We start from the raw sequence: 17,500 nt of genomic DNA, 5'->3' as shown, positions 1-17,500 counted from the left end.
TCCCATAAATAAATTAAAATATATATATATATATATATATATATATATATATATATATATCAATACATCTCATCTCATTATCTAAGCCGCTTATCCTGATTAGGGTCACGGGGGGTGCTGGAGCCTGTCCCAGTGCTCATAGGGCAAAAGGCGGGGAAACAGGTCGCCAGTCCATCGCAGTATATATATATATATATATAATAGAATTTGAGACAAAACATGCTACACAGGTGAAGTTATTCTGAGATAATCCAATAATGCAGTGTCATAAAGAGTCTTTGTCATTTTGTTTCAGGTCACAGAGAAAAAACAAAATGAACAAATGAGCAACTAATTTGTCTCCTTGACACGAATTTCGTACGTTTTCCCTTTGACTGAAGAGAGGGATGATTCTGAATGGCTGTCAGTGACAGTCACGGTCAGTAATTGACTTTATTTTGTTAAAGTGAGGTCTGTCTTCCTGTACCTGTGTCTTTCCATGATGATGGATTTTAGGGTAGAATGGCACCACAGCACTCTCCTCACCTGTTTCCCCTTTAAATCCTCACGGGTCACCAGGCAGACCGGGCAAGCGTGTTTCCTCAAAACCACAAAGTGGGCGTTTCGTTTTTAAGAGGTTACTTTCAGGTTCTGCCTGAGCTGAGTTGACTTAATCAACACATTTCCAATCAGTAAAGACTTGCACGCCAACTTCAACCAAAAACAAACAAACAAAAAAAACCCCAGACTGAAAAGGGTCATTTCCGTCCTCCGCCCTCTAACACGACCACTAACATTAACACTAACATTGCGAAATATAGGAACTCTTCATGCCAACAGCAGGACCTGTGAACATAAGGAAGATGGGAGAGGACTCTCTAGTGTCACTACAGAGGAGTCCACTGCACCAGGAGTCAAAGCTCAAGTTGAGTTTTAGGTTGAAACGAACATTCTCTTCGCCTCCGTGGAAGGTTGTACAGCCTTCTCTGCGACATCGCTGCTCTCTCCTTTGTTCCGCGTCCTACCCGGCACTAGATCGGTGTCTTCTCCTTCATTTTACTCTCCTGGCCCTCATTTGTACTAATTTCTCAGAGGAAGTTCATCAAGGATCTGGGATCAGTTCATGCCTTTCATAACACTGATAAATACAATCATATGGACCAAAAGGAACAGACCCCAGATCAGCACGCCGACTCATCTGTCATGCTTGATATGTATGTGTATATATATATATATATATATATATATATATATATATATATATATCTTGATAGATGTACATAAATATATGGGTCCTGGTGTTTGATCAGGAAATGCCTGTGAGTCTCCCAGCTCCCCAGACAAACCTTATGAAACTGCTATGGAGCTCTGCATCACTGATTTGATTTTGGTCCTCCTGGGCATCTTCTCCAAAACCCCTGTCAGTTATTAGAGAGTCGAGTCTGGAGTCCAGAGATCAGGGACCAGTAATCATGCCTCCCTAATGCCAAAGCTTACGCACTGCATTAAGCAAAGCAAATATACACACACAACATATACAAGTGTAAACACACATACGCTCCCAGACACATACGCATACACACACACACACACACACACATATGAATGATATTCAAAACACATACACACGTACACAGAAAACACACTCGTACTTAACAAAAAAAAGTATTCTATACACACACACACACACACACACATATGAATATTGTGCAAAAAAATAATGAACACCCACAAAACACCCATAGCCACAAAACATACACATACCCTCTAATGACAGACACATTTACGTATTCTATAGACACATATGCCCACACAGACAGACCGACACAAACACACACAGATACACACACACGCACACACACACACAAACAGACCAAACAGACCAAGACACATATGCGAACACAAGCTGACCAAAACACTCACAAACACATTCAATCACTCACACACACACACACACACACACACACACACTCTCTATTCGGGGCCAGATGCCAGTTTGAACAAAGGATCATTTAGCACTGGAGGCAGTGATAGGTTACTGTGGTCCAATGACATTATAGAAATGGTTTTTATTCCTCTGATTGGCACACTAAATGGAGTGAGCTGCTTTCCTGATTACTGTACAACTCTGGACATAGTCTGGCCTCTGTTAAAGGAGACTGTCCTTAATTACTGCACCCAACGCAAGAGAGAGAGAGAGAGAGAGAGAGAGAGAGAGAGAGCAGGAGAGAGAGAGGGAAAGAGACAGAGAAAGAGAGAGAGAATGAGACAGAGACAGAAATAGAGATAGAAACACAGAGTGAGAGATAGAAACACAGAGAGAGAGAGAGAGAGAGAGAGAGAGAGAAAGACTTGAAATCTATTCAAATCGGTTCCATGGCTTGTCTAGTTTGTTGATGGCAGAAAGCACAAAGACATATTTCCCCAAGTCGAGTAAAAGACCTTCAATCTAAGAATCACGTTGCGTCTACTTTCATGCTGTTTAAAAGGGCAAATTCAGATTCAAACATGTATTATCACTAATTATCCATTGAGCGTGTGACAGTGTGACAATGACTACTGCACTGCCTGTTAACATTTGATTTTGCTTAAAATAATCCAACTCATAAAGTTAAATACCCAATAAATTTGCATTTTGCCTGCATCTCAGTTTAAAGAGCAATCGGACGGACCTGACAGACTGGATTTCAAGCAAGTGCTGCCCAAGTCTGGAGGGGCGTATCAGGAGGATCAATTAGTGCTGAGGTTCATGGCAACCAGCCGTGCTGGTTTCTGATTGGCCGAAGAGTGCAAACACCTGTTTCCTAATGGTCAGTCTGTAATTAATGAGGCAATGGCTTGAAAGCAGCAGGCTTTGACACGCTGAGATGGGATTAAGGAACCTCTGCTTTCAAATTAAACTCAAACTGTCGATTCTTTTTTCTTAATATTTGGTCTCTGTTTTGTTTTCAGTTAGGCTATAGTTTTATCACCGTTGAGCCATTTCTAATAGCTATCAGGATCGGGCGATAAAGTTACATGACCTATTTCCATTTGAGGTCCGTAAACCAAAACAGCTGAGAAATGAGTCCAAACAGGCAGCGTCCTACAAATCCAGAAAGTAGTGGTTATGAAGAAACAGAGAAAAATGCAGAAGGGAGGGGGGGGGGGGGGGGACACACTCACTTTGGCGTCTGTGCTTCATCCAGGCGGTTTCCCAACTGGAACTCGTGCGACTTGCTGCGATGCAGAGCGGTGAAGCCCGGCAACAGGTGGATGAGCTTGCGGCTGGAGGGCGGAGGGGTCCCCGGGGCCTTCACCTTGTTTCTCCTGCGCATGGGCGGAGTGCCGGGCGGAGTCATGGTGGCGTTGACCACCAGCGGAGTCCTGGGCGGAGTGTGGGTGAAGTGTCTCTGGCGGGGGGGGGGGGGGGAGGGAGCGGTGGCCGGCGGACGACTCCAGCGACGGGAGGAGACCGGAGTGGTTGTCCACGCCCAGGCGATCCATGTGGGAGTAGAAGGACGGCACCAGTCCCTGAGGGCTCTGACACAGGTGCTGACCGTACTTGGACTGGACCTTGGGACTCTGCGAGAACTGCAGACGGGTCCACTGGAGCGGTTCCGGCTGGCACGCCGGATTGTTCTCCTTGCCCGACTCGGACATCGGCCACTGGATCGCCCAGTCCTGCTTGGCTTGGACGCTCCCTGTCCGACAGAGAGAGAGAGAGAGCGAGAGAGAGAGAGACAAGGAACACAGAGCATGACTGAGAGGGAACCAGGCCGAAATCAGGCAGTGGACAAAGCTGAGAAAAAAACCTGTATGTTTTAGCACTGCAGTGTTGTGAAGCCATTTGTGTAAACAGAGAATAAATTCCTCATGATGGAAGTGGGAACAGTTGCAGTGTTCAAGCATTTCCACTTAATTCCCATTACAACATATAAATGGATACTCCAGTTTAAAATTAAACAGGATTACTGCCCAATCTGTGGGGAATGTATACGTGATATTTGTAACACGTCTGTAGCAAAGTAACAATAATCAATTGCAAAACTTCCAATATTGCTATTACAAAAGTCTTCAAATAGGATTTACAACTTGTCAATCAAATGACTCCAAACACTTCACAGTGATATGGACTTTATGTTGTTAACATCTAACAGTGATATGGACCTATGTTATTAACACTTCACAGTGATTATGGACTTTATGTTATAAACACTTAACAGTGATAGGGAGATTATGTTATTAACACTTAACAGTCATATGGACTTTACATTACACACACTTAACAGTGATAGGGAGTTTATGTTATAAACACTTAACAGTGATATAGACTTCATGACTCATATGTTAATTATGTCAGTGTAACAGAGGTCATGGAGAGAGGACAGACAGAGAAAGTGACGCTGTATGAGTGATTCACCGTGGAAAAGAAAACCAGGAACACATCGGACGACAGAAAACGAATCAGAGCCACTAACAAGGACTTTACAAAGATGTGTGTGGAGAGGAGAATGCTTGAGACGTGATGTCAGGCTCTGATTGGACAATGAGGATGACGGACAGCTGGAAAATCAAATTATGACAGTCGGGTGCTTCACCTCCATTGCTGTGCAATTTGTCGTCCTCAAGTTGCTCTTGAAAGAAAAAAAAAAGAAACAAATACAAAATTCATTCATCGGACAAATGCTGAAAAGTTCACATTTTCACAGACATAACATGGGAGGTTAAATGCTGAGAGCAGCACATCATGATAATTAAATCTATCCACAGTACAAAGTAAAATAAAAGTCTTGTTTACATGCGCCGAATGTAATAAGAGCCCAGAATGAGGATCATCTTTCGAATAACAAAAAAAAAACAAAAAAAACTGTACGTCGCGCTAAAACAGTGTTTTCAGTCGCCATTAGAAATACATCCATCCGTCTGTCCATCCATCTGTCCATTTACACCCTGTAAAACACCACACCTGCACAGCTAATGTACTTAGGTATCAAACACTCAATATCAGCTTTCCATTATATACCAGCTTAAGTGACGGATCGAGCTCTTCCTGAACTCTCTCTCTCTCTCTCTCTCTCTTTCTCTCTCTCTCTCTCTCAATTAGCGACTCTCCTTTTGTCCCTGCGTGTAGGCAGAGTCTGGAGAGCTTTTAGTGTTGACATTAAAACTCCAAATGAAGGCAGAGGCAAGCAGCCGTCTGAACTGAAATGCATCTAAAGCTCCACGACAGTGAAGCAGTGAAGCCTCTTTCTCTTTTACTTCGTTTTATTTTTTCTTTTTTAAACAGTTGTGCAGGTGTGTCTTCTGTGATATTCTGAAACGAGGACTTCAAAACTTCAAAGACATAACTGGACAATGGATAGATTGTTCATGAAAAATGGCTTTAATGTTTCATATTAAATTTCAGTCTGGTTTAACTACTAGTACACAAAGTTATAGAAATGGTTTCCCAACTTGTAACATACTGCACACATACTGATACAGAACAGGACTTCTAATTCATTAATTTGTGTGTGTTTGTGTGAGTGTGTAGGTGTGACTGTGAGTGTGTATGTGTGTATGTGCATGGGCAAGTGTGTGTGTGTGTGTGTGTGTGTGTGCGTGTGCATGCGCGTGCATGCATGTGTGTGAGTGTGTGTGTGTGTATTTGCAATTTGCCTCAACAAAAATTGAAAACGACACATGCCGACTGTTTGATAGCAATATGCACAAGAGTGATTAGTCCAAGGCTGTTGTAATAACACACCCTGGCTTTTTACAAACAGAAGATAACACACTGCAGGGATTTCTGTTCATTTCAACACACCAACAACAAAAACAGATTGAAAACCATACAAACTCGTACATCACTGCCTACAGCTGTTTCCAAATTACAACCAATTAATTTATCTCATAGACCACACTCTCCATAAACTAATTCCTAAAACAATATTACATAAACAAACAAATGTTGCAAATGATGAAGAATGCTCTTCAACATCTGGAAATAAACTGACATGTTCAAAAGAAAATCAAACAAACAAACAAACAAACAAACTAGGGCTTTCTCCCTTCATTCACTCTGACTCCACAAACAAACAAACAAACAAACAAACATCCGTCCTTCACAACTCTCACACACAAAAAAAAACCCATGCTGAGAGAAGATGGAGGGATTTGTAGAAAAAGGATGTGTAAAAGATGTGAGAAAGTCCCCTCCCTCCAGAAATGTGTTAGAATGCTTGGCCCCGTTAGGGAATGTGTTAGAGTCTCGGCCCTGGATAGAGGAATGAGTCATTTGTGCTTAGTGGCTATGTGCCCCCCCCCCCCCCCCCCCCCCCAGAACCACGGTTCTGGATGTTCAGGTGTCCTCAGGCAGCTTATGCTCGCGTCTCTACAGAGAAATTAAACCACAGCAGTTGTGATGTTGTCAGAGGGTATCTGTTGACATTTTGGCAGTCAGTTTTTTTTTTCTTTAAAGCTTTTACAGACAAACCAATAAGCCAAGAAGAACACAGAACGTCCGACAGAGGGTGGGTTGAGTTCAATTCATGGTCAGCACGACTCACTGCCCTGATGTGCATCAGTGGTTAAAATGAAGGATTTTAAAACGTTAAAAACGTCCGGAAACACTGCGGTTCAATTAGTGTAATGCAGTAACACCACAAGTTATTTGACACAAATCCAAATTATAAGCTTTTAAACCCATTTTCTATTCTTTTCTTCTGAGTTCTAGGCAATAAAAGGGAATCCAGACGACAACTGTCAAAAGATATTAAGTTTGGGTTTCAAACAGCAATAGTTTCCAGGCAAGCGTTTGGAGCCCAAGCTCCAACTGTCTTGTCAGAGTCAACCAAAAATAAAATGATAAATGAGCTTTGAATGTGGGTCTTAACGTCAGCGTTCAATTCATCGTGCTCTCAAAACCTTGAATTTTTACTAACTACAACCTAAGTTTAGGCTTTTCGTAGCAAGACATACCACCACCAAAACCACCATGGATTGAACAAAATATCACCAAAATATCCCCAAAGCACCATGGATTGGAAGCGGATATCACAGCTCACGCTACCGGACATGCTAATTCTTTTAATAACACACCAGCTTGTGCTATTTGTGTTGCATACCGATAGCTGAAGCATGTTTTTTTTTTCTTTCTCTTATGATCACAACAACTCTTGGCAACCTACCCCCAATTAACAAACAGGGAATGAATCCCCTCTCATGTTGTGGAGGAGCATCCAAATCCATGTGGGCCTTATAGGGTCCTGAAACTAAGGTGGGGGGGGGGGGGGGCAGAAGATGAAGAACTCTCCAGAAACCATCTGGCCGGCTCTTCACAGGAAAGGCCAAACGCTCGGGGTGGGGGCTCGGGCTGGGGAGTGGTGAGGAGAACGGGATTCAGAGATGGATTGACGTTTGAAGATGATCGGAGTTAAGTGGCTAGCACCTCCAGCTATCCACTCCTCAACAGAGGAGGAGCCGAGGACACGAGATGAGGAGCCTAGGAGGACACTTTTGCCCATGTTGACGCAGAGGAATGTATGGTGCTTCAAAAGAGCATCTTTAATTGACGGGGGGGTGACAAACAAGCTCTTTTGAATGAAAAAGTTGTCAGCATCTCTACTCGACAGAGCAGGAAATGCGCAGAAAGTTCGTGACGCACCCGACCCTGCCTGCATTCACTTAAGGAAATCATAAGATCGAAATGGACGAGCGACAGAATAGTTGCTCTCGAGAGAGAAGCTATCTGGAATCTTTGAAGTCAGAGGAAGATATGGGGGCGACATTCATTCTCTTGTCCTTGGTCAGTAAATGCACTAAAAATCCCATATTTTTCTTTCTGGTTTTTCATTCTAGAAGGTACTTCTAAGAGGTGAGGTGAATTTTTTCCTACACGTTTAGCGTCTGTACAGGAGAGCACCTTTTCACTTGTTTTTGATAAAAAACCCTCTTTGAACATTTCTGAGATATTTGAAAAAAAAATGTTTGGTAACATGTTGCTTTGAATTAAAGTATTCAACACGGTCATAAGTATAACTTTGTGTTAATTTTTCATAGTGGTTTCAATAAAACAACAGAATACTAAAGCGCACACCAATAGACCAAAACGCTAAAAAAAAAACAAAACAGAACAACGCCACTTTGATGAGATGAAAAACTGACGTTCATCATAAAATTGCCTGAACTTTGTTGAACTCTGCCTTTAGTAACTCATTTTACATAAACGGCTTTTTTCTGTGTGGTGCCGTCGGATGTGTGAGGAATATTTTAACGGTAATAAATTACCTTTTATTCTCAATGTTCTCTAGTTTCCAAGGGAGAAGGAGGCAGAGATAATGGAAGACCAAAAAAAAATGTAATTTAACAAAAAAGCAGGTGGAAGGGTTACTATCTCAGGTATGTAAGCGCAAGATCTTTGGTCATTATCAGACTATCAGCTCTACTTACGGCATGATATTACTGAATGGAAATTCATCCCAAAAAAAAAAAAAAAAAAGGAAGAAAACAAAAGTATCTTTGAAACACGCCAGTCAAACATCCAAACAGTGAGAATACCATGTGTTGAAAGAATCACTCTATCCAGGGTCTCTGAAGTTCAGCCAAACTGTAAATCTGCCAGTGAAGCGATGGAACCGTTAGGAACCCTTGGAAACGTTTTTTTTTTCTCTTGACACCCTTGGTTCCTTTACTGTGGAACAGCCCACATTCACAAGACAGAGCGGCCCAAGTCACTTCATTTCTCCTCAGACTCAAAAAACCAAACAAAAAGAACAAAACAAAGAATAAACCCCATCCAGATAAATGGGCTTGCCCTCAGAAAGCGCCGGAATGTTTGCCGTGATGTCACGCGGAATGCCCCCCCCCCCCCCATGCGGCTCCGGCCCACAGGCGGAAGGTGTGAATGAATCTGTCTGAGATGCTGGTCATCTTTTGTTCCCCTTCTGCCACCTGCCACCCGACGTCCTCAGAGACGAAGACTTCCCCCGAACACGACATCACGGCCAACGCCATCGTCTTTCGCTCCGATCATTCATATATGCACATATAATTAAGGTAAAAGCATGACTAATTGCTGAAAATGTACCTTCCTGGGGAGAGTGAGCAGTGTGTCTGAAAGACCTATAGGAGAGGTTGGAGTGAAGTACTTTTGAGGACAACAGTAATGAACTAATATGTACCCAATCAAAGTTTCAATGTTACAAAAATGATTACAGAACTAGTCTATGCAGTGTTGTTACCCCCCTCCCCCCCCCCCCAAAAAAGAAAAAAAAATTGTAAATAGGATTTTACGGAACAGATGCAGGACGTTCTCTTTGGTTCATTTGCCGACAGATGAGGCCGGTTAGTGTGGAAATACAACTTCACCGGTGAAACTTGCTATGTTTACATCAAAAAGAGTAAAACTGAGACAAATTTCTCTAATGTTGAAATAATTATAGCATTATTGAGGCCAGTATTGAGCCAGTATTTAGGGGAACAACACAAAAGATCGTTTGAAATAAGCAGGCAGGAGATCCATGGAGTACCTATGAGCGTCTGCTCTGCGGGTCTAACTGGATCTTTAGCTGAGTGGGATGGTTTAGCATTCAACAGCAGAGGAAGAGTCAAGATGACATATTCCCAATGCCAGTCAGGGTCAACTAATTAGCAAAACGCTCCAAAAATGAAAACATGCTGGAAAACGGCCTTGGGTTAGCGACGTAGCCTCAGCAAGCGGAACGAACGGAGAAAGCAAAACAAGTGGCGCGCTAACAATGCTAAAACTAATCCATGTTAATAATATACAAACGTACGTGGCGATTAGCCTAGGCAAGAGGCACAGGCGCCGAATGACGAGAGAGCTCCGCGAGGCCGATGGCAGAGACGGTGAGTTTGGCAGCATCTTTTTTATGCAACCTGTCAGCGATAATGTCATTCCAATTAAAGGATCCCCAGTCAAAGATCTCATATCACTAAATGACAGCTAACGTCAACGGTGGGACATGATGTTGTCTGCGCGTGGCGCACCAAATGACATACAGACAAGAGCCTTCCCATGCCGGATGCCGTGGAGCTCCTGTCATGATGTAACATCGTGGTAAGGTTTGTTACGGAGGTGATATGTCAGCTCATGAAACATTCTGGAATGTTCCTGACACTTCTGTTGACATGTCATAATGATATTGTCCAAATAGTTCTTTTTTTTTTCCATTCAGCTGGGTGCAATTTAGACATATAGTGGCTAATCCAATACCAAAGGGTTGACTGGCTCGTTCTAAGTGTCTGCAAACTAGTCATTCACTATTTTTACTTGTTACTAGATATCTACATATTTCTGTGAGTTGATGTCTCTTGTCCTGAAAGGATGAAAGGATTAAAGGATGGATGGATGGATGGATGATATGGATGGACTTGCTAGATAAACAGATGGAAGAATATGCAAATAAACAAATGAAGAACACACACAGGGGACACACTCTCTCTCCCTCTCTCGTTCATCACTCCAGTGTCCTTGAAACTGAAATGTGTACCTCTCATTTTCTCTCAGTGCCTTATTCATTTGTGACATTTAAAGACAATTACCTCTTAATTAAACCAACAGGTCTGAGGGAGCACATTCCACCCACTCACTCCTCCTCAGAGAGAGGAGACCCTCCGCGCTTTGTCAGCCAGCTCTCTGTGGACAAAGAGCCCTACCAGTAAGAAAAAGTCGAAAAACTGGATTTGTGTGTGTGTGTGTGTGTGTCGGGGGTTGGGGGGGGCGGCGGCTCTTGAGCAGAAGTCTGGAGGGACTCGATGACATAATTTTGAAATATGATTCATCGCCATGGCGATCTGTCAACCCAGATTTGAAACGGTTCCTGTTTTCCTTCTCAAAATGGATGATTACCGTGTATTTGTTTTTTGTCCAACGACTGTATCGGTGTAATTTTCAGGCGAGTGACTTTGTATTGGTTACACTAACAGACAATGCTTTACAAAATGACAGATTCACAAATGTGTAGTTTGTCAGTATCAACTGCAGGACTGAAAAGTATAGCAAGTGGTCGGTTGTGTTACAACCCTGCAAAACAAGGCGATATCCTAATTAAGTCTCTAACAGTGAATTCATATAAAACCATAATTTTGTTTTTAATCTGGAAAATTCGGCTTGTGACAGCCAAGTGAATTAAATTGTTAGCACTTTTATTTTCCCTAAAGATACTGAGCTTAAATCATTTACAGAACAGCAGAATAATGTATTAACGGTTTCTCAAAATAACTTGAGGGTGGGTTTTAAAATGTATCCAGCTTCTTTGAGAAGCAATTAAGAGACACACAGAGAAAGCTGATGCTCTTCACCTTCAACTGTACAACAATTAAGCTTTTTCACCTGCCCCAGGTTTGGGTTGTACTGACAATAAATTGTCACAAAGAGGTGTGGAATTTCATTTTAGAAGAAAAATATTCTTTGTTTAATAATTTTCCTCTCTGTTTTGAAGCAGTGGAGGAGATGGGGTTGTACTGGGGCTCAAATTAAGTAAAAATAAAAAAATATATAATAATAAAAAACACAGAGAAATCTCCCCAGACTGCTGGTAAAATTAAGGCATTTTTTCTCTCTTATTTTGACAGAGACCCTGAGACATGAGTGCTGCTCTTACACTCACACCTCTCCTGAGTCTTTTCAGAGGAGCTTATTAGAGCAGCTGCCTGACCAGTGTGTGTGTGTGTGTGTGTGTGTGTGTGTGTGTGTGTGTGTGTGTGTCTGCCTGACCAGTGTGTGTGCGTGTGCATAAGAGAACTGAAAGAGAGCAAGAGTTGTGTGCGGGTGAGAAAAAGAGAGAGAGCGAGCAAGAGAGATGGAGGAGAAAGAGAGAAATAGAGAGAGAGAGACAGAGAGACAGGGAGAAAGAGAGAGACAGGGAGAAAGAGAGAGAGAGAGAGAGAAAGAGAGAGACAGGGAGAAAGAGAGAGTAAATGTGGGGATGTGTGGTTATATGAGTGTGAAGGAGAGGGAGTAGTGAGAGAGAGAAACAGTGCATATGTGTACCTGTGTGTGTGTGTTTCTGTGTGTGTGTGTTAAAATCACTGTGAGCTGACTGTGATCCATGGGGCTCTCTCTAAATTAGACTCCACGTAGTCGCCACGGGATATCCCAGAATCCCTCTGGTGCACCCAGCTGGACTCTACACATGGCCAGACCCCCGCTTCTGCTCAGGGGCTCTCTCAATCATGCCCAGACCAGGAGTCCGTCCGTCAGAGTCCAAACCAACCACACAGACAGCAGGGAGGCTCGCACAGTGGATGGGGAAAAGGGGGGGGGGGTTGCAAAAAAAAAATTCTTGGCTGTTTGTTGAAAATCGACATGGAGTTTATATGCCGCCTGCCTCGCCAAACGAACTTCAGAAACAAAAGATAAAGATTAGAAGATGAAAAGAAAGGATGAAAAATACATGGAGAAAGGCTGGTAAGACACAGAAGAAAGAAAAAGGGGAATGAGAAATGTCAAAGAGCAGGCTCTTATTAACCTGATTTATTTCAGAACCACAAAAGGACAGCTTATGCTGACGTTTATGTGACGGAAATACAGGCCACAAAAGAACTGTGGACTGATGGCAGTCAGATAAACGGTTTTCTTCATGTTCTTGTTCCTCATAAGAATCCCGAACATTTTTTACTTCAACTTTGCGTTAAGTGTGACTGGAGTGGTGGTGAACTCTGTTCACCGCAGCGCTTTGCTGCCCTCTGGTGGTCATGAGCGGTGTAATTGTGGAAACCGCCAAACAGGCGGTATTTCCTAACTGAGCTCCTGTCCGTCTTGCAGACAGCACACTCGTAACTCTCTCTACTCTAAATAACACACCAGATTCCACTTATCAGGTAATGAACTAGCTGTTGAATTGCTGAACCGCTTCTGTTAGACCAAGGAGAATTCAAAAACGTGCAGATTAGTGGGTTGTCAGGAGCAGGTATGGGAAATTCTCGGCTAATCTAACTAGTAAAACGATAGGTTTACAAGAACATGTTAGAGATGCATTTTCTCATGAACATACTCATTGTTAATGTAATGACTAATCTAGACATATGTGTGCAGAGTAGGCCTTGTAAGGATTCGGAAAAATTATTATTTGTTATAATAAATCTTTCGTTGTTGTTATTACTGTAGCTGTTGTGGTTCTTAAATACTTCATGGGTAGGTTAAAAAGGTCTCTGTTCAAGTTTTACGCAACCCTTCAAATGTGAGAGTTAATAATGAGCTGTTATCAAACACGGTTATCAAACCAAGTCCGAGTTTCAATTATGGCGCTGTGCTGCCCTCACCTGGTAGAAATTAAGTATTGCAGGAACACAAAAAAGTTCTCTCAAGGAAGAGCTAATACGTTCAGAAGCGCTTTTAACTCACAATGTTACATTTTCTCCGGAGAAACCAGATTAAACCGGCACAATACTGAGTATCCTGTTGGTACATTATGTATCTGAGTACAGAACTAAGTATCATTACTTCCTTCCCAATCCAAACATCTCTATCTATCTATCTGTCTGTCTGTCTCTATCTATCTATCTGTCTGTCTGGACCTCATATACTCTCTCAAATGTGGAAGTAGGTCAGACATAAGTCTAGTGCACACCAAACCAAGTCATATCCAGTCAGCATCTGGTTTAATGTCTTTCAGTAACTTTCTGCCTAACGGTGCCAGGGCATGTCTTGCTTATCATCTACAGTAAACACAGACATACGAGACAGTGACGTACGGCGGGACTGACAGGGTTAAATTATGGGCCCTCAGATCGGTACCTATGGTAACAGAATGAGGTCATGCCTATATCTGTTATAACAGGCCAAATGCAAAGTCGTCAAGGAGGATGATTAAGAATGTGTACAGTTTGGTGTATCAGCGTAATCACAGAGTGAGATATATATGACAGTACTCTGCCTGGTCAAGTGAGAAGTTTAGGTCTGATTTGAGATGGATACTGTAAGTCTGACTTTATTTTAATACAACCTATTGCATCACATTCTGCCTTAAAACAACCAATCACGTGCCTGCTGATTTCTGTCTCATCACATAATTAGAATCAGTTGCCACAGTACTGTCACTCATCCAATGTCCATCCCTCACCCATCCCTCCCTGTGCTCAAACCAGTGTGTGAACAAGTGGAGTTCACTGAGCAGAACAGAACAGAACGGAACGGAACGGAACCAAACAGAACTGCTTTCCAGAAAGGACTCTGTGAAGTTGCACAGCAGACTTCGTAAGTTCCTGAGGTCATTAACTCAGTGACACACTTAGTGAGAATAGACATCCGGTTACTTCTGACCTGTCTCCCCTGTTACGCAGGGCAGGGGGGCGTGGGGGTGGGGCTCACCTGATTTGTGTGCATTGCGGAGGCAGGAGAGCGACGCGTTTAAACGGGCACACTCCTCAGGACTAGCTCCAAACTTCTGTACTGTCTCACACACCTCCTCATCAGACATCTCTAACAGAGCCTCCAGTGTTAACTGGCCTGGACTGATCTCCTGGAGGAGAGAGAGAGAGAGAGAGAGAGAGAGAACATCAGAACATCACAGATAATGAGCTCCTCCAATACATACAGGTTTAACTCATGAGACTAGAAAGAGGCTCCTGGAGTAGAACAGAATAGAATAGAATAGAATAGAATAGAATAGAATAGAATAGAATTTTAGGGTGGCATGGTGGCGCAGTGGGTAGCACTGTTGCCTCACAGCAAGAAAGTGTTGGATTCGGTTCCTGGCCAGGTGGCCAGGGTCCTTTCTGTGTGGAGTTTGCATGTCTGTGTGGGTTTCCTCCCACAGTCCAAAGACATGCAGGTTAGGTGAATTGGAGACACTAAATTGCCCCTAGATATGAATGTGTGTTTGTCTGTGTGTCTGCCCTGCGATGGACTGGTGACCTGTCCAGGGTGTTTCCCTGCCTTTCGCCCTATGAGCGCTGGGATAGGCTCCAGCACCCCCCGCGACCCTAATCAGGATAAGCGGCTTAGAGAGTGAGTGAGTGAGAATAGAATTTTTCTTGAGAACTAGGAAAATGACAAAGTAAATAGTATATTAAAAAAAAAACATCTTAAAGTCACAAAGTTCAAGTCTGCTCAGTGATTAACTTTATGTGTGACAGCTTAAAGCTGTTTATCAAAACCCCCTATAAAGATATACAGTCAGGTAATACAGGCTCTTACAGGTTATCATAACTTTCATTTCTCAGCCAAGACAAGGCACTAAAACTGCCCACTACTCCAGGGCCTCTGACCATGGAAGGTTTCAGCACCATGGACAGAGGCAAAACAGAGCACTGCAAAGGCTTAGCCTTCCACTACCACTGTTCTCTAAAGAAACCTCTCAACTCTTCTCCTCATCCTAATCTTAATCCAGCCCATGAAGTTTAGGACTGAGTTAACAATGTAAAGGCTGTGTATGACTCCACTAAGCCTATATTTGGACACACAAATTACAAACTTTTACAAACTTACAAACTGTTTTTCCATCCATCCATCCATCCATCTCTCTCTCTCTCTCTCTCTCTCCTAGTCTCACTCCCATTAACTACACAGTATGTGTAAAGTGCAGATGTATTGTGTAGAGTATAGGACCAATCCTAAACTGACCTGTGATATTTTCTGTGGTTCCTGGTTCCTGGTTCTGTCACCTCAACCAAAACAATCTCACATTTCCCCTCACAGCCACAGTGAGTATAAAAACTTTCTGTAAAAATTTTCTGTAAAGCGCCCCCGGCCTACAGAAGAGACAACCCCCCCCCCCCCCCCCGCCCCGCCCGCCTGTAGTCTCGTGACCTCGTGCAGACGTACCTCTGTGACCTCCTTTCTCATGTTAACAATGCGGAACCAGTGACCCAGGCGAGGAAACTCCTCCAGCTCCACGTTCCGCTCCTGTAAGGGCACTTTCCGCTTACACGACAGCTGTCTGCTAAAGTACTTCACCAGCTTGCCCTGAAAACACCACAGAGAGAGAGAGACGCGAATTAAAAAAAAACACAAAAACAAAACAGAATTAAGGACACACAGAGAGAGAGAGAGAGAGAGAAACCCCATGTGACAGCTTTACATTCCAGTCAGTTCATTTGATAGAATAACGTCCATAGAGATCTTCACTCTCAGAGATGAGAGAGGATGTCTAAGGGCAGCATTTGGAGCGTAAAACACAAGCATATTTTAAATTAAAGTGGAGGTGAAGAATCTCAACCAGTTACTCTCAAATCATAACAGGTTTTTTTCCCCATAACCCACAACCTCAAAAATCCTTTATCCTTTACATAAGGCCCAAAGCCTTCCTCAGTCATTTAGCAAACACAGTCACATTTAAATCATTTAAATCATTACAAATTATGTCCCAAACATAGATGTAAATTATACACACGGTCACAAGAGACTTCTGCCCTGCTGACAGGGCTGAGCTGTAATTCTATCCTTAGGCTCCAGGTGTCACTGTAGACATGAACACAGCCTGTACATCATTAGGTTGTTAGCATTGGTTTGACCAAAATCAGAGACTTATCATTAAAGCTTGCATCTAAAAATGTCATAGACGTCTCTCATAGACTGTTTTTAGGTCATAAACTCATAGACTCTCTCATAGACTGTTCTGAAAATATCATAGACTTTTCTCACAGACTGTTCTGAAAATATCATAGACTTTTCTCACAGACTGTTCTGAAAATATCATAGACTTTTCTCATAGACTGTTTTTAGGTCAGAAACTCATAGACTGTCTCATAGACTGTTCTGAAAATATCATAGACTTTTCTCACAGACTGTTCTGAAAATATCATAGACTTTTCTCACAGACTGTTCTGAAAATATCATAGACTTTTCTCACAGACTGTTCTGAAAATATCAAAGACTATTCTCATAGACTGTTTTGAAAATGTCATAGACTTTTCTCATAGACGGCTTTTAAGTCATAGACTCATAGGCTTTCTCATAGACTGTTTTTAAAATGTCACAGATTTTCCTAACAGACTGTTTTTAGGTCATAAACTCATAGACTGTCTCGTAGACTGTTTTTAAAAACCTCATACGTGTTTCTCGTAGAACTGTGGGTAGTGAGTGATTCTCTGAGATGGGCTGACTGATCACAAACTGAATGTCTGTTCCTCTCTTGTTATGGTTAGGAAGGTACTCTCATGGCAATGGATGACAGAATTGCTTGTCCAAAAAGAAAAAAAAAATTCTCACCATCATATATGAGACTTACACAGATATAGAGACACACATAGACACAAGGTCAAAATATCATATCACACACATAATCACATTTATATCTTTACAAATACAATACAATATGAGATAGATAGATAGATAGATAGATAGATAGATAGATAGATAGATAGATAGATAGATAGATAGTAATTAGACTACAGACAGAGGGCCAGTCCTTTCTAAGGCATCTATTCTGAGAAGTCAGTCTGGAACGCCTCTGTAGAAAATGGCTAATCTGTACAATCAGTATTTTAGTGTGCAACTTTAAACAGTGTGCCAGGACTAACGTGGGTTTTTTTTAAGGAGGTATCGTGGTATTAGAGCCTTTGTGCCGAGGACTTGTAATGAGAGAGTCTAGAA

The 17,500-nt window shown here is 42.4% G+C and overlaps 1 protein-coding gene across 1 annotated transcript in view; it reads right to left on the bottom strand.

Moving 5' to 3' along the window:
• ksr2 (kinase suppressor of ras 2) overlaps nucleotides 1-17,500 on the bottom strand; it is a 64,866-nt gene that overhangs the window by 41,646 nt on the left and 5,720 nt on the right. The window contains 5 exon segments of the mRNA XM_030791678.1: nucleotides 3,145-3,389; nucleotides 3,391-3,662; nucleotides 4,560-4,595; nucleotides 14,276-14,426; nucleotides 15,731-15,871. Of these exon segments, the coding sequence (XP_030647538.1) occupies nucleotides 3,145-3,389; nucleotides 3,391-3,662; nucleotides 4,560-4,595; nucleotides 14,276-14,426; nucleotides 15,731-15,871 (845 nt within the window).

Source organism: Chanos chanos, chromosome 14 (assembly GCF_902362185.1).
Source record: "Chanos chanos chromosome 14, fChaCha1.1, whole genome shotgun sequence".
NCBI classification, from domain to species: Eukaryota; Metazoa; Chordata; class Actinopteri; order Gonorynchiformes; family Chanidae; genus Chanos; species Chanos chanos.
This window is presented reverse-complemented; position numbering and strand designations above follow the sequence as displayed.